This window comes from Stegostoma tigrinum, chromosome 5 (genome assembly GCF_030684315.1).
Source record: "Stegostoma tigrinum isolate sSteTig4 chromosome 5, sSteTig4.hap1, whole genome shotgun sequence".
In the NCBI taxonomy this organism is placed as follows: Eukaryota; Metazoa; Chordata; class Chondrichthyes; order Orectolobiformes; family Stegostomatidae; genus Stegostoma; species Stegostoma tigrinum.
In genome coordinates this window covers 114,717,935-114,736,035 of record NC_081358.1, presented here as the reverse complement: position 1 = coordinate 114,736,035, position 18,101 = coordinate 114,717,935, and the positions used below count along the sequence as shown (strand labels likewise).

Below are 18,101 nucleotides of genomic sequence, written 5' to 3'. Positions count from 1 at the left end.
TGCTAAATTATGATTTTTCTATGTGCTGCAGTGACATCAATGCCATTTGAGATGTTCTGCTGCTGACCAGAAGTGTATCAGGAACAGCTATACATATGCCAGCTAGTATGGACCAAATGTATGTAACCCAACTGTTTTTGATAACAACCAAAAGAACTATGGATGCTGTAAATCAGGAGCAAAAACAAAATTGCTGCAAAAGCTCAGCAGGTCTGGCAGCATCCGTGAAGAAAAAAATCAGAGTTAATGTTTCTGATGAAGGGTCATCGGACCCTAAACGTTAACTCTGCATTTTTCTTCACTGATGCTGCCAGACATGCTGAGCTTTTCTAGCAACTGGTTTTGATGCCTCTTCTGTCAATGGAAGTTAGTGAAAATACCTAGTGTCTGTGTAGATAAAGCTGTTTGTCACTCAGACGTGGCTGCCATTCTTCACAAATTACAACTGCAAGGGGCTAATGAAAATGTTTAGGTTTGTCACCTATCTAGGGAATTCTGTACTTGGACCACATTCAGCAGTTGAACAGTGACCACTTATTAAAGCCTAAAGTATTTAATGGTGACAAATCTATTAGGCCACAGACCAGAATGACTGCAGTGTTAGGTACTGGCCACACTGAGTGATTCACACTGGCTACTCATGCTCCCTTCAGTAGCTGAAATGAAAAATAAGCACAAAAAGAATATTATGAATATTTGGGACAGCAATGGTCAAAGGAGATTTTCGAATACTTGACATATCAATTATCTTGGCTGTAAACAAAAATACATGATATTACCTTTTGCAAGAATTTATGTAGCACCATTCATTAATCAAGTGGCCAGAAGACTCAGTGGCTCCTTTTGGAGTAATAATTAATCTAATTTACCTCTAACTCTTCATTTTGACGCTGCAGGTCTTCCAGGATGAGCTGCAGCTCTTCCTCATCCTCACTCTCACTCTCACTTTCTGATGAATATTCCTCAGTTTCACTCCGCCCGTGCTGTTGCTGTCGACTAAAAAGCATGCAGGAAAAAGATCATTTTAAATCTTCAATGAAGTGAGCCATATTTAAAGTAACTTTACTTGTGGCATGTGGTATGTTAATGGGTTTATTTTTATGTTTCCCATTGCATGTCTGATTATTTTGCTGACAACTGCCAAGATATTTGGTCCACAGTTTCTGAATTGATATTCTCGGCCACATAGAAATGTGACTATAAACATTCTGCTTTTCTTGCTTTTTGTTTCACTTTGTGACAGAATCCAGTCTTTATTGAAATGTAGTCATTGTGTATTTACTGTTGGAACTACGATCACCTCAGTTCATTGTAGTTCAAAACCAGAATTTAAGATTATAATGGAGAGAAACATTAAGCCTATCTGTTTGCTACTCCCAACCAGCAATCCAGTCCAAGCTCAGATCCACATTCCTTTCCATAGGGAAACTGGTCCATTTTATTTCAAAATGATTTAGGGTCAGAGGTTTACAGCACGAAAATAGGCCCTTCAGCCTGTTTCATCCATGCCAACCAGTTTCCGAACATGAACTAGTTCCATTTTTGTGCATCTGGCCCATATCACTTTACAGTCATATAGCATGGAAAGAGACCCTGCAGTACAACTAATTTACACCAACCATGTTCCCAAACTAAACGTACCTACATTTGGCGCATATCCTTCCAAACCTTTCCTATTCACATTCTTTTCCAAATGTCTTTTAAATGCTATAACTGCACCTGCCGCGATCATTCCATATATGCACCAAACTTTGTGTTAAATGGGTTGTTTTAAATCTTTTCCCCTTGAAACCTTAAACCTTTGCCCTTTAGTTTTGGACTCCCCTACTCTGGAGTAAAGACCTTGGCTCATCACCCTATCTATGCCCCTCATAATTTTATAAGCCTCTATAAGGTCACCCTTTAGCTTTCTATGCTTGGTGGGGAGGGGGAGGCGGCGGTATCCCAGTTATCCAGCCTCTCCTTATAACTCAAACCATCCAGTCCTGGTAACATTCTCGCAAATCTTTTTGTCCCCTATCCAGTTTAATAATGTCCTTCCTGACCAAAATTGTACATAGCACTCTAACAGTGGCCTTACCAATGTCTTGTCCCAATTCCTGTACTCAATGCTCTGACTGATGAAGGCAACCATGCCAAATTTAACCAATTTGATATTTACTGTAGACAGACAGCATCTACCCGTTTCAATAACATGTCACTCACCTCTGAATTTCTGCAATCTCAGCTCGAAGGCGTTCAATTTCCTCTTTCTCAGATGCAATTTGCCGCCGTAAATACTGTTCCATGGCCAGTAGTTCCTCCTGCTCTGTCAGGATCTCATTCTCCTTTAAAACAACTTTTCCATGTGAGAACTAAAGCAACTCCCGAGCCATGGCTAAACAGTGACTGAAATGAACTGCATGTTCATAAGATAAGAATGTTGAAATGTGATGTACCATACTAGTGATGTATCCTGATGTATGCTTCAAATGGTCAATAAAATGGAACAATAATAAAGTGAACTAAAGTGAATTAGTAAACTGAAATCTGTTTAAGACAATACTCTATGGAGAAACATAATTCTATAGGCCCTGTGGAATTCTCCAAGTATTTCATTAAAATAACACTTCAGATGCTGAAATTCTGAAATAAAAACAGAAAATGGAGGAAAAGCTCAGCAGTGGAAGACATAACCAGGAATATTTCAGCTTGAAGCTCTTTTAATGACCTTTAACCGAATAAAGGGCTTCCTGTTCATCCACGTGCTTCTGTGTTTTTCCATCAGATGCATATTTCCATTTCTCCATCTCAAAACTATTATTTCAGTTATCCACATTAAAGTTCATCCATCACCCTCATCATACACATACAAAATAACCATTTTTGCTATGTTAAAGAATTCGCCTTTACTAAATCTGCACAGCTGTGGTTGACTGATGCACTTCAAACCACCCATTAATATCATCCTGAATTAAAGAATCTACAGAGATGTTAAATGGATTGAAAATCATTTGGTATTTTTGGCTTATTAAAGATCAGCCTCATCACCTTCAAAGATTTGTACATCGGAACACCCGGATCTCTGTTCCAGTCTCCTCTTTAAAACTGTTCTTGATAATTAATTGCTTTTTTCCCCCGAAAATACTGACCCTTGCAAGACACTAATTAATTCTTCCCTCCAGTCCAATTAATTATCCTTCACCAGTACTCTCTGCTTTCCCGTCCTTTTAAATATTTCCCACACTGCAATTGCAACTTTAAATCCATAGGCTTCAGTTTCGCTAATATTTCTGTTACCATGGCACTTTATCAAAAATCTTTTAAAAACCTATATGCAAATCAGACATGCTACCTTCATCAGTCCTCTGTGCTATTTACTCCAAGGACTGAAATCAAGATGGTCAGGCACAATATGTCTTCAACAAATCTCTCATAGCTTCCTCTTATTAATACATGATTTTCCAAGTCACAATTTTGTAAAAGATTTTTAATTGGCCACCTTGTGTTTTGTTATCCAAATAAAATAATACCTTAATAAGCTATGTGTCTATTCTTTGGGAATGTTGGCATGGAACAGTACCTTATAAAGAACTTGAGAAGAATATATATTTTCTGTCCACCTGAGCTATAACAAAGATTTAATTTTTTTTATCTGTATGTGCCACATTTAAATGAAGTAAATTGTTTAATTTAATGAATTAAAAATGATTTGAAAATAATTTGAAAGGAATGCATTAAATTACAATATAATTCTGATACTGAACAGACCTGAGCCAATAGAATATTGATAACTTCTTCTTCATTTTCATTCATTTCTTCTTTAGAAACATCCTCCTTGGAAAGGCTAGCAATTTCCTGGGCAATCTTAGTTTCACATTCCTGAAAGTGAATAAATGCAACTTGACAAAGTTAATGATATACACAGGGTGTAGTTTCTGATGAGTCATAACATTCTCTTGCTTATTCAAGTCTCAATGGTATTCTTCAATTACAAGTGTATAACCTTCACAAACAAATGAGAGATCATTGCCCATTTATTCAAAATGAATTACAGTTCCTTTCAATAAAAAGAAAAGACAAAGTAAGAACTTTTACATTCGGAATGCAACTTGGACACGAGCACCAAAATCTAACAGGGCAACACATTTATGTGTAATGAAGTGCTAATTTAAACTTCCAGATTCACCCTCCAGCATTCCCGTATAAACAACCAACAGAAAAGAATGGAGACAGCATTTAAAGTACAAGCAGCATTCAATTTAACCCTACGTCTTTTAAGCTTGCTGAATTTCTTTTTAACATTTATTCAAGGGAGGGCGCACTGCTGACTGGGCCTATGTTTACTGCCCATCCTAATTGTCTTAGAGAAGGTGGCAGTTAGCTGCCTTCTTGAACCATTGCAATCTATGCAATTGCTGTTAGAAAATGTATTTTGACACAGTAACAGTGAAAGAATGGAGATTGTAGTTCTAAGTCAGGATGGCAAGTGGCTTAGAGGGGAACTTGCATGTGTTGGGATTCCCCTGTATCTGCTGCTCTTGTCCTTCTAAGTGATAATGATTACAGTTTGAAAGGTGTTGTTGAAAAAGATGGGTAGTTGCACATATTTGACAAAAACAAATTAAGTTGCTATTTGGAGTCCTACAGCACAAAATTTCTCTAATCTACATCTGAACCCATCTGGTAGTTGAATAGGTCAAGAATTGGATGCGGAAAATAAGGAAGATCCATTCTATTAATGATGTGGCAGCAACTCTAGGATCTCTTTGGGATAGTGACTGTAAGATGTTTTCTATATCACAGGTGCAAGAGATCACTGGCAAATTTAAGAACCAATTGTGGAACACATGCAAAGGATATTTACTGGAAAACATTATCTACAGGACTAATGACAAGAAGTAAAATAATGCTGATACAAAAACAGAAGAACTGTGATCAAAATGAGGATGGAAAGCCACAAAATAAGCCCAAGCAAATAATAACAGCAAGAGGGCAGATGAAACCAGTAGACAGTGTCACAAAGTTTTTCAGAAGTACATTGAGAAAATACAGCCAAAAGCAGGAGTGGCTGCATTAAAAACAGATTAGTGTATAGGAACATTGCAGAATTATTAAATTAATACTGTGCTTTGACAATGGACTTAAAATAAGGCAGCAACTTTCAAGTTATCTTTAAATTCAAATGAACAAACAAGTTATGGAGAGAAGGGAATGGGTGAAGGCGAGGCCCAGAGAGGAAGTGGAAGGAGAGAGGCTAGAGACAGGATAAAAGTATATAAATCGTAAATCATACTGCCAAGATTCATTCATATCAGCAACATAATACAAGTGCAAATTTTATGAGAAATATTAACAAACATCCATTTGTGACTCAAAAAAACATAGCCTGGAAATTTCCAATTTACCGCAACACATTACAACACACAAGCAGAGGTTATCTTATCAAAGGATCTCATAATGGGCTCAGCCCCTCGGACAGAGGGATATGCCGCTCAAACTCACCTGCCTTTTTGCTTCACGCAGTTTACGTTTTAGTGCTGTTAAAATTCGCTGCACCTCCCACAGTCTCTCCTCTTTGGATAAGTCTTTGATGCCAGCTTGTAGGTCTCTGTGCAAGCAATTCAACAGAAATTCCTAGAGGGGCAGAGTAAAAGCTCAAGAGGGTCTTATCCCCAACCATATGAATCTACAAAAGGAGCTACAAGATTCACACAGTAGAACAAAGCGTTCCAGTGCAGGGACAAAAGATTAAAATAAACTAATCAACCTGTAAGTTATGACTCACTAGGATGGTTGGGACTTGAACCCAGATCTCCTGGTCCAGAGGTAGGGACATTACCACTGTGCTAACAGAGCTATTTGGTATCAGCACATACAGTAAAGGAAACAAACAAGCAACTTCCTTTCGAAGTTTATTTCCCTTTAATTGCTTCACAAATACAAGTTCCACAATCAAGAGGTAACAAGTACTCTGGTTCCAGTATCTGCAATAATGTCACATAGTACTAGCCTATAGAAAACGTGAGTATGTTACAAAGGAAATTACCATATTGCCTTCAACCCGGTGCCGAGGAAGTCAAAAGGAATAAAAGAAAGAGAAAATTTATAGATCAAACTACCTCAAAGTTGATAACCTATAATGGAAAATTCATATCCAACATGTGGAATATTACTACACCAGCAAGGTACACCACTATGAAGTTTTTGATTAAATCTGCTAATTTTTTGAAGACATCTTTAAAGATTCACTTCCTTACTCCTTCCCCCCAGTCACTCTTCTGTTGCGAGAATGGATGTTCCTGGGTCTACACCTCTCCACCCAAATATAGTACTAGGTGGTTTGGCTGACTGCACCATTTTGCACTTTAATAATGGTGTAATGCCCCTTGGTTGTGAGCCTTATGGATTAGTTTTGCCTCCATTAACTCAATTTTTATTTGTTTTCCTTGCAATCTTTAAAAGAAAGGGAAGTATAATTGAAAATGTAATAAGGAACAAATATAAAAAGGGAAATAAAACCACTGAACTCACATAAAAATTCCAGTGACAAGACACACTTGTTTAGCACATTCGTGGTGTTGGCAGGATTGTCAAAGTCAGGAAAGCATGGGCAAATCTGCTTTTTGTTGTGAAACACTGCTTATTATTTCATTTAACACTTCAGTATTATTGTCAGTGCTTGATATTGATTACAAGTGGAAATATTTCAAAGCTGAAAATACTTAGTTGCATTAGAGCATTCACATCACATTTACTTTAACAACCAATATCTGCAAGTTCAAGTACTGTTTAGGAAGCAACCATTTGGCCCAGTGAACCCATGTCAGCTCTTTACAAGAGCATCTTAACTTCGCTAATTCCAACCCATTCCTCTACCCCAAAACTCTTTTGCTCTCATTCATCAAACTTCACTAGATCCACTACTACCAGCTCCCAACACACATAGACAGCTAATGCAATTTCCTTTTGAAAATGACAAGGGAAAAAATATCCACCACTCTTTCAGGCCTCTTTGGTCATGAGCTGTCTGTTTGAACTGCCTCAGGGATAAACTGAGGTTTACTTAGGAAGGATTTTGACTCATCAACAATGAAGGAACAACAATAGTGCTCCAGCTCAGGATGACTTGTAGCTTGGAACAGAAATTTAGGTTCTGGTGTTCCCGTGTCCCTGCTACCCTTGCTCTTCTGGTGGCAGAAGTAGCCAAGGACATCTACAGACATACAATAAATGCTGGCCAGCCAGAGTCACCCATGAGTGAAAAAAAATCATTGGATATTCATTAGAACCATCAGTCAATTTTTCCCCTCGTAATACAAAAACGTTGAAGCACATTTCAGCAATCTTTCCTATGTAGTATCTCCCATCTGCTAAATCAGCACAGGTTTGAATCAAATCTAAGAACTTTCTGGTTTGCAATGGTCAGTGGAGCAATAAATGATGCCTTTTTTCCATAGATGCACTGAATAGGCTTAAATTTCTTGCTTTACAATATGCCAGGTTTATTTTTAAACTAACCAATCAAGATAATATTTCAGCCGACAGTCCTTCAAACAAAGTGAGAAATCCAAGAAAACTGCACAGAGACTTCAGCATGAGTCCAACACATGAAGTGAGAGAGGAATGGTGACATAAAATAATAATGCAACTTTGTTGTTTTCTTCTATTTGGTCTACAAGATACTCTTTGACATACCTGTCGGCGAATTTCTTCCTTAATGCTCTCTTGTGTCTCAGGCAAGGCTGGCATTGTTGCCACGTTCGACCAACGAAGAGGTTTTACGACTGGTTTCAGCTCTATTTCCCCAAACAGCTCTTTAACATGAGTAAAAAACAGGTATAACACACGATTGCTGATCTACAAAGGAAAGGGCAAGAATTATTACATGTTCTAAACATGCCTGTGAATGTATGAACATTTAAATTAGGACCAGAAGTAGTCAAGTATCTTCCTTGCCTAATGTGCCCCTACTGAAGATGCAATCTCACTGCTGGATACAGTTCCACAAACACCAGAAATCCTCAGTAAAAGCAAAATATTGCAGATATTAGAAAGCCAGAAAAGAGACAGAAAAAATTGCTCAAGAAACTCAGCAGGTCTGGCAGCACCCATGAAGAGAAATAGAGTTAATGTTTTGAGTCTAATGACTCTTCTTTGAAACTTTGATTTTCTCCAGCACTGTTATTTCACTGTTATAACTCCACTGTTATTTCAAAAATCCTCAGTACCCAAGTGATCAAATCCAACACCAACGCTCAAAAGGAAAATGTCCAAATTTCCAACTCCAGACCATAACGATAGCATTTGTAAACTACATTTTGATGTTACTTAAAATGAAAAAACATTAAGGTTTTGTGTAGAATGCACGTCAATAATTATTCTTATAATATATTCAAATAAGCACTGTCTTCTATGAGCAGATTAGGTGGATTGGCCACGCTAAATTATCCAGTGTGCAGGGATGTGCAAATTAGCTGGATTAGCCATGGGAAATGCAGGGTTACAGGGATAGGGTGGGCTGGGAGAGGGGGTGTGGATCTGGGCAGGATGCTCTTCAGAGGATCGACGTGAACTCAAGGGCCAAAATGGCCAGCTTCCACACTGTCAGGATTCTATGATTCTATTGCGTTAACTCTCATACTTGGAAACAGGGGACAATTGCATATCTTGATAATAAACATACTTTAGGCAAGGTATGCCGAGGATACATTTGAACATATGTATCAAATGTCAGAGAAACTCTACACTGGCATTGCAGGATTGTATCTACCCAATAATGCTGTGAGCAGTGGCAAAGTGCCAAACCATGGTAGGTTCCCACTATAATCCCTCAAAAAACCAAATAGCATTGTGCAAACTTAAAGGGCACCTCAAGTCATTCAAAAATCTCAATTCACAATCAGAAATGCTGGAAGTATCAAGCAGGTTTGGCTCCATGTGTGGATAAAGAAGCAGAATTATTGTTTTAGGTTTGAGAACATTTTTGATGCAATGATTCAATGAGTTTTGAGAAGATTTGTAGCTCAGGTTGAGGTTCTGGATGTGAGTTTGCTCGCTGAGCTGCAAGGTTGGTTTTCAGACGTTTCGTCACCATTCTAGGTAACATCATCAGTGAGCCTCCGACGAAGCGCTGGTGTTATGTCCCGCTTTCTATTTATCTGGTTAGGTTTCCTTGGGTTGGTGATGTCATTTCCTGCATTCACCAACCCAAGGAAATCTAAACAGATAAATAGAAAGCGGGACATAACACCAGCGCTTCGTCGGAGGGTCACTGATGATGTTACCTAGAATGGTAACGAAATGTCTGAAAACTAACCTTCCAGCTCAGCGAGCAAACTCACATCCATGCTCTCAATGATTTTGGAATTTTCTGCTTTAAATGCAGATTTTCAGCACCTACAGTGTTTTGCTTTTACATGTCATCATACAATCTCGTGACATTCTCGTGCACAATGATTTATATCTTCGTTAATTGAATGTGGATGTTGCTGGCAATGCTCCTTGAAAAGATACAGGTGATCAACCTTCTTGTATTGCCAGAGTGTATTGTAGTATGGTGTGAAACTTATCTGTACTTAGCTTTCTGGTAAATCTGATCCCTGTAGGTAATCCTTTGAATTACAGGCATTTATCTGGTTCAAGAATCAGTACTTGCAGAGTAGGGAGAAGAGAAAAAAAATTGTGTTGGCATTGTTAGATATGACCTAACACCAATACCTTCAAGTTATCAGAAGCTTAGATAGTGCTTTATTTCAGCCAGTAAGATTGACTTTTAAAAAAACCGCGGTACCAATATATTACAAACAAACACCAGTCATAGGTTTTCTTGCTCATTTCCTGTCAACCACCACCCCAGAGAAAAAAATCTCGCTGTGCCACTGACCACTTTCAGCAATGTGAAACAAGTGCTCCCATCTTTTCAGATGGTTCAGACATTGGTATTTAATGCCTCACCTACACCCATCTATTGAATCTTTACTTGTGCCATTACGTCTTGCACCAATGTCCTTTTATAGATCTAATCCCTCCTGTCATAGACCTGCTTTCTTGTCCACTTTTCTTATCTCTGTACTTGGTTAAGATCAGTCAGATCACTGATTTTCTCTTATTACACAAAAGTCGTTGACGTGAAACATCAGCTGTTTCTCTCCATAGGTTTTGTCTGACTTGAGTATTTCCAGCATTTTCTAATTTTCTTTCAAATTTCCCACATCTGAAAAAATATGCTTTTGTACATCAGGATCATGCCATCACGCACAATGTTGCAGTGAATTTAAGGAAGGCATGAGATAATAACGGGTTATGGTAATATCATAGATAATAGCTGGGATAGATAGAGCTGGGAGGAATAATGCCTTTGACCAAGAGGAAATTGAGGTTTGACATGCAGAAGGCATAAACTGATTGATGCCACAGTCAAAATTCTCCTTATTTTTGACGTTGGCTCACTTCAGCATTACTCAACACACAGTTCATCCTGCATAAATATGCACTTCCTCAATCTCACTTCCCTTACCTTCACCTCACACTAAGTGCAAAAATCTCAGAGTTCTCTCTCTTAATGTGGAAGTAATGAGTGCAGCTATCTCCACCACTTCTCTCCAAATCCCCAACTAGTTCAGCTCTGACCATCCATGTTCTCTATAATTTCTTTGCTATGAAACTCAACCTGTACTCTCTGTGGAGAAAACAGTATCGTCCTCTGTAATAATAAAATGTGAGGCTGGATGAACACAGCAGGCCAAGCAGCATCTCAGGAGCACAAAAGCTGACGTTTCGGGCCTAGACCCTTCATCAGAGAGGGGGATGGGGGGAGGGAACTGGAATGAATAGGGAGAGAGGGGGAGGCAAGGAGGAATAATACACTACAAGCTGTCACAGCAATATAAATTATGTAATTTCAGCCTGGTTAGCATAGAAGACGACAAAATATTTAAAAATTCAGGACGACTTTGACCGTGTTTGGCATCAATGTTCCCCACTTATTTCTGCGTTTCAAACTTCCTTTTCCTCTTGTGGTCAAAGACATTATGCCTGTAGCTCTGAACCTATTGTGTTCAAACTTCAGAATTCAAATCCTCCCAATTTGGTTTCTCTCCTGTTTACAGAACCTAAATTGGTACTGACGTAAATTGTGTTTATTCTTCTCAATGTTATTACCATAGTACATTATTATCTCACAGCTTCCTCAAACACTCTGCAACATTGTGCGCAATGGGATGATTCCATTCTTCTTCAACAACTTTCCACCTTTGTTCAATCTGCTCATACTGACCAACTGGCTCTCACGTCATCTTTCCAAACAGATCTACAAGTAGTTTCTTATACCATCCCCAAAGTGAGCTTTCAAGAGTCTGTCAATGACCTTTGGTTCCTTTTCAGCATGCTGTGCCTAAAGATCAATGTCCACTGGAACAGGACCAGCTTCTAAACTTATATTGGAAACACCTGGCGAGCAAACACAACATTAAGTACTTTCTGCATTGGCAATTAATTCCTGCTATTTTTTAAAAGCTCAATCATAGGATGGCTATGTCAATGTGTATGGCCCATTCTTAACTGCTCTTGAGAAGGTCGTGGTGAGTCACTTTCTTGAACCATTATAGCTCATGTGATGTAACAAGGTGTAGAGCTGGATGAACACAGAATGCCAAGCAGCATCAGAGAAGCTGGAAAACTGAGGTTTCGGGTCTGGACCTTACTTCAGAAACTGATGCGGCCTGGCCTGCTGTGTTCATCCAGCTCTACACCTTGTTATCTCAGATTCTCCAGCATTGGCAGTTCCCACGATCTCTAGCTCATATGATGTAGGTTACCAATAGGGCTGCTGGATGTTCCAGGATTTTGACCCAATGACAGTGAGGAAGCAACACTATGGTTCCATGTCAGGGTGGTGTATGGCTTGGTGGAAACATGGAGTGCTGGTGTTCCTAAAAATCTGTTAGCCCTGCTCCTTCTAGGTGGTAGTGGTTATGGATTTGGAAGGGACAGTCAAAGGAGCCTTGAACTGCTGCACTGCATCCCATTAGCATTCTCAATGCGATCAAGTCTTTAATAAATCACAGCTTGCTGCAACCGATCATCAGAAACAACAAGGCCATTACTCTCAATCCTTCCATGAAATCTACAGGAAGCCACTGGGTATCCTTTTGGTTTATTACTTTTATATATTTCTTCACAAACCCAAATGTTTTATTTTTCCACATCCCACCACATAATAAATCCAATTTGTTCAGTATCTACCTCCACCAGTCCATTAATATGCACTCTTTCAATTAAATTAAGTTTAAACTTGGCTCCAAATTTTCTTAACCTATTCCTCCAAACTATGCTTATTACAAACACGAAGTCACAGCTACTGAGAATACATGTCAGAGCCCTAACCGTAGGAAGAAAAGTCACTAGCTAGCCTTTAAACAACCACGAGTATGAAGTGAAGCATCACTTGGCAGATAGCAGATATGGAACTTGTGAATTTCAAAAGACAACACTGAAGCATTTTGCAACACTGAAGTGCCTAGTTGATGATCTATCTCAACCTCCTCTATAGATTTCCAGCATGTATTCAGGCTAATTTTGTTTTCTTTATTTGTTCACAGGGTGGGAAGCGTCACTGGTTAGGCAACATTTATTGCCCAACCCTAATTGCCCAGAGGGCAGTTATGAGTTCACCACATTGTTGAGAGTCTGGAGTCATATTGTAGGCCAGGCCAGGTAACGATGACAGTTTCCTTCCCTAAAGGGCATTAATGAATCAGATGGTTTTCCCAACAGTTGCCAATGGATTCACAGTCACCATCAGATCCTTAATTCTAGATATTTATTGAATTCAAATTCCACCATCTGCCGTGGCGGGATTCAAACCCAGATCCCCAGAACGTAATCTGGGTCTCTGGATTAACAATCCAGTGGTAATACCACTAGGACATCGCCTCCCCTTGATTCGCCCTATGGATATTGAGAAACAGCTGAAGGCAAAGGATACTGGAACAGCCTTGACAACATTTCTGCAACAGTACTGAAGACCTGTGCTCCAGAACTTGCCACGCCCCTATCCAAGTTGTTCCAGTACAACACTGGCAATGTGAGAAATGATCCTGTACACAAAAAACAACATAGATCCAACCTGGCCAATTGCCTGCCTGTCAGTCTACTCTCAATCATCTGTGAAGTGATGGAAGGTATTATCAACAGTGCTATTAAGCAAAACCTGCTTAACAATAATCTGCATAGTGACACTTCGTTTGAGTTATGCCAGGACCACTCAGCTCCTGACTTCATTGCAACCTTGGTTCAAACACGGACAAAACGAGTTAACTCTAGTGGGAAGATGACAGTGACCACTGTTGATATCGTTTAACTTTGGTATCAAGGAGTCCTGACAAAACTACAGTCAGTGAGAATCAGATGAAAACTCTCCACTGGTCGAAGTCAGACCCCACAAAAAAGATGAATGTGATTATGACAGGAGCAGCAGACACCTGGGATCACCACCACCTGAAAGCTTCTATGCAAGCTGATCACCATCCTGACTTGGAAATATATTGTTATTCATTCCATCTCCTGGAACTCCCTCCCCAATAGCATCGTAGCCTTCTCGAGAGAGAGAGAGAGAGAGAGAGAGAGAGAGAGAGAGAGAGAGAGAGCACGAGAGAGAGCGCGAGAGAGAGAGAGATTAGGAATGGGAAATAAATGCTGGTCCAGCTAGCAAAGCCCACAGCCCATGAATGTTTTTTTTCTAAAATATCAAAACTCATCAGCAAGTGGATAAATGCTATCATTCACCTGAACCCAATAAAGCCAATGAATTAAACAGGAGGGAATAAACAGGTGTAAAACAAATAAAATTTGTAAATGCCACAAGGAAAGATGCTGATTGGTGGCCCTGCTGCACAGGTTGATACACCATCGCATGTGCCACATATTTCACTACCGTACTGGATCGAGTGGCGCACTAAACCATTTGCTGCCTGAAGAAAGCAGTGCAGATTTATCAAAAAGGGATAAAACATATCTGAGATAGGAGAACAAAAGAATAAGTGCAACTAAGATAACAAGTTGTAGAGCTTGATGAATACAGCAGGCCAAGCAGCACCTTAGGAGCAGGAAAGCTGACGTTTCGGGCCTAGACCCTTCATCAGTAATGCGGCTTTCCTGCTCCCAAGATGCTGCTTGGCCTGCTGTGTTCATCCAGCTCTACACCTGGTTATCTCGGATTGTCCAGCATCTGCAGTTCCCATTATCTCTGATACAATAAGTGCAACTACACCCTTTTTAATTCATATCAAATTCTGTTACACTTTTAATAACTGTCTGAATCTATCAATGCTTCCTTTGGTACCTGAACAGTAGGGCTAAGAACAATAGAAATATTCTGGATGTTCATTTTTGTTTCACTTTCTTTCTCAATGATATGGTCCATATGGATGATCAGCCAAGAAAAGAGGAGGTAATTGGATACAGGCAGTTCTTTTAGCAGGCGCCGGCATTCCTGGACCTTTTCACTGTCCGTGCCTTTTCCACATGCATCCTCAAACCGCATTATGAGCTCCTTGGTAAGTACATTTTCAGGCAGCTCACGAAGGTATTGTTTCAATAGGCTGGCCACCGTGTTTGCATCATAATCCTCCAGATTTGGAGACTCTTCACGATCATACACAGCTTTTAGTTCATCAACTTTTGATTTGGTACCTAAGTGAGGAATAGCAATGAAAAAGAATTTCAATTTTAAAATCTCCATGAACTGGAAATAAAATGAGCCACCTAATAAAGAAAAACAAAACTAAAGAATCTGTCAAGGTCATGATATGGATAATGTGCTAAATGACAATGAATTTTGATGCAAAAAGCTTCTTGGGGGCTCTATGGCCTGATAGATGGGAGCATCATTTTTCACTTCAAACAAGTTCAAATCCGGTACAGGCTAATATGTCTGTTTAAAGGTTTCAAGGGACAAAACTATTGAGAAGTAGCAACCCAGCTCTCAGTAAGTGGTAATACTGCTGATTCCAAGATATTCAAAGGATGCTTTTTGTGAGGTGGGAAGGACAAAACAAGGCACTGGGGTCATGGTGAGAAATCATCACCTATCATGAATTGAAAAATGAAACCCAAGACTGCTGGAGAACACAGAACATTTATAAAAATCTAAAATGACTTTTGATTCCAGGAGTTTATGTGAACATTGTTTACAGTTCAAGATTGCCAACTGCATTGGAGACCTACAAAAAATTGGGGAAAAACTGAAACTAACAAGAAATTCCCTCCATAACAGTTCAGTAAAAATGCTTCACAAAGTTATTACCCTGCAGATTAGCCTAATTTTAAGCCACTGACGTAACATAACATGATGACAGTTAGACACACTTATCAATTTGTTAAGTAAAGTTCATGATAATACCAACTGTGGGCAAAAAGAGAAGTCAACGATTCAAGTCTGGTGACTCTTCACTTTTTTTCGTTAGCAGCTGGGAAATGTGGCATTTATACTGAAAATGAGGTTGGGGACCACGTACGAGGGTTTGGACTTGGAGCCCAGAAAGAGAGCGGGGCGGGGAAGAAAGAGAGATAAAACGGACAGATAAACAAAGAGTCTATGGAAAGCAACCCATGTAATGTAAGAACAGGCCAAGGAATATGTGAGAATGTATGACTATAATGAAAGCAACCCATGTCATAACAGGACCCAGTGTGGGGTGGGCATAGATAAATGGAATCAGGCTTGATATTACTGAAAGCAATTGAGTTCCACAGGCGTACAGTCCCCAAGCAGAAAACGAGATGTGTTCTTTAAGCTCATGTTAAGGCTTGCTGTAGCATTGCACCAGGCCTGTGTCAGAAATGTTGGTGTAGGCACAGGGAAGAGCTGAAGTGGAAGGCAACTGGAAGCTTGGGGTCAGTTTTGCAGACAGAATATTGGGTGACTGCTTTGCAGAGCATCTGTCTATCTTTCATCTTCCCAAGGTATAGTAGACCACAATGTGAGCAGTGAACACATTAGACTAGATTGAGTGACGTACAGGTAAATCGCTGTTTCACCTGGAAAGTGTATCTGAGGCCTTGGATAGTGAGGAAGTAAACAGACAGGTGTTATAACTTCTGCGACTGCATGGGAAGGCATGGGGAAATGTTGGATATGCAGGAGTGGTGGTTTAGGGTCGCCTAGAGGGAAGGGTTCCAGTGGAAGGCTGACAAGGGAAGGGAAGGGAATGCGTGTCTGGTTGTGGTACCCTGTTGGAAGTCATGAAAATGGCCGCTTACAATCCTTTGGATGCAGAGACTGGGGGCAGGGGTGGGGGTTTCCTATCATTGATGCTGGAGGAAAGGGAAGGGGTGAGGGCATAATTGAGGGAGATAGTTTGAACACAGCTCAGAGCCCCACTGACCACAGAGCAGGGAAGACTCGATTCAGGAAAAAGATGGGCATAGAAATGTCCATAGAATGAGATGGAGTCCTTCCAGGGAGCAGGGTGGGTGGACATATATCAAGGTAACTGTGGAGTTAGTGGGTTTGTTATGGATATTGGTGGCCAGTCTATCTTCAGACATGAAAACAGATGTCAAGGAACGCAAGAGATGTGTCAGAGATGGACCAGGTGAAGGTGAGAGCAGGGTAGAAACTGGAAGCAAAAGCTGATACTTTTTTTGTTTTATTATACTGCCAACTGTACCTAGTCTGGAAAGCCTCCTCATTTCATGCTTTTGAATGGCCCCTAAATGTTGCACATGTTCTCCTTCCTAGAAGTTTTAGTAAGGAACGGGTGCTAGGCTCAACAAGTACAAACTCAACTGTTTGCAAAAAAAATCAAAAGAATCCCATTACTCGGTAACACATGAAAAAATCTGGCTATCTTGTAAAGATGCAAAGAACTGTGGATGCTGTGAATCAAAAACAAAAACAAAATTGCTGGAAAAGCTAAGGAAGTCGGGCAGCATCTGTGAAGTGTAGAATGGGTGAGGCGTGGCGAGAATAGAACAGAATAGAGGAGACTAGTTTGGAACATAATAGACGAGACTAGAATAAAATACAGAATAGCTTTTATTGTCACGTGCACTCAAACGTGTGTAGTTAAAAGTGTATATGTCGGCCCTCCTCGCCACCTTAGTGCAGAGCACCTAAGTACAGATACTTTAAGTGTCTCAGAGTTAACGTCTCTGCTACTTCCTCAGACCTGCTACACTACAGCAGAACAGTTTATAATATAAAGTATACTATAACTTCGACTTCATATTCTTTCTGGTCACCCTTATACAACAGACATCTCCAGTACTAAACAAACCTGAACATTTATTTTTCCAGTATCTGGAGCTGACAGAATGTCAACTCAACCAATTAAGCTACCTAAAATAGGTGTAACAAACCAGAAGAAAACACAGTAGAGCATGCCTCAAAATATCTGAATCAGTCAAATCTTAAAACTTTACATCAAATAACATTTTCATTTACTAGAATGATGAATGTGTTTCACCTTAAATCTTTTGCTAATCAAGCATTAGGCTCTTTACATAGGTCTAGTATTACCAGATATTAGCAGACACAAAAAATCTACATTTGAACCTAAGACTATGCTGCAGGTTGTCAAAATCGCACAATACAACCCATGACAGCTTCCACTGAGTATGACATTGCTCTTTGCTCGTAAGTCCCCCATCCACGAGTCCATTAAAACCTTATTTTTTTAACTTTCCAACACATAGTAACTTGAATACTGATCAGGTACACCTAAAGGTAACATGAACCAAACTTAAAACCGAATACAGAGCCATTCTTAAGGGCAACTATCAATGGAAAATAAACACCCACAACTCATAAGTGAACTTTTTCAAAAGTACCCTAAGTCCCCAAGTCCAGTCTCAATTTGAATGTAATGAATTACTTGTGTTGAATTAATCTGACACATACTAGACAGAAATAAATCAGAGTTTAGCTATGAAATCAAATTTGTCTAAGACAGCTGATGGACTCTAGTTCAATCAATTCTTTTGAAGAATGAATCATGACTGTACATTACAGGCCTACAATAAAATCATTAGTTCCTTCACGTAACTGATGTAGTATAAATAAATTAGAAATGAATAACAGGTTACTTAGCACCTGCAAGATCTCCCGTAAATGCTGG

The 18,101-nt window shown here is 39.6% G+C and overlaps 1 protein-coding gene across 2 annotated transcripts in view; it reads right to left on the bottom strand.

Moving 5' to 3' along the window:
* The window catches only part of ralbp1 (ralA binding protein 1), a 56,028-nt gene that overhangs the window by 18,781 nt on the left and 19,146 nt on the right, over positions 1-18,101 (bottom strand). For both annotated transcript variants that reach the window (XM_059646230.1, XM_048529401.2), the window contains exons 4-9: positions 14,324-14,673; positions 7,678-7,839; positions 5,485-5,616; positions 3,751-3,861; positions 2,206-2,327; positions 870-996 (exon numbers count right to left, since the gene is read on the bottom strand). In XM_059646230.1, coding sequence (XP_059502213.1) covers positions 870-996; positions 2,206-2,327; positions 3,751-3,861; positions 5,485-5,616; positions 7,678-7,839; positions 14,324-14,673 — 1,004 coding nt within the window. The remainder of the gene's footprint in view (positions 1-869; positions 997-2,205; positions 2,328-3,750; positions 3,862-5,484; positions 5,617-7,677; positions 7,840-14,323; positions 14,674-18,101) is intronic.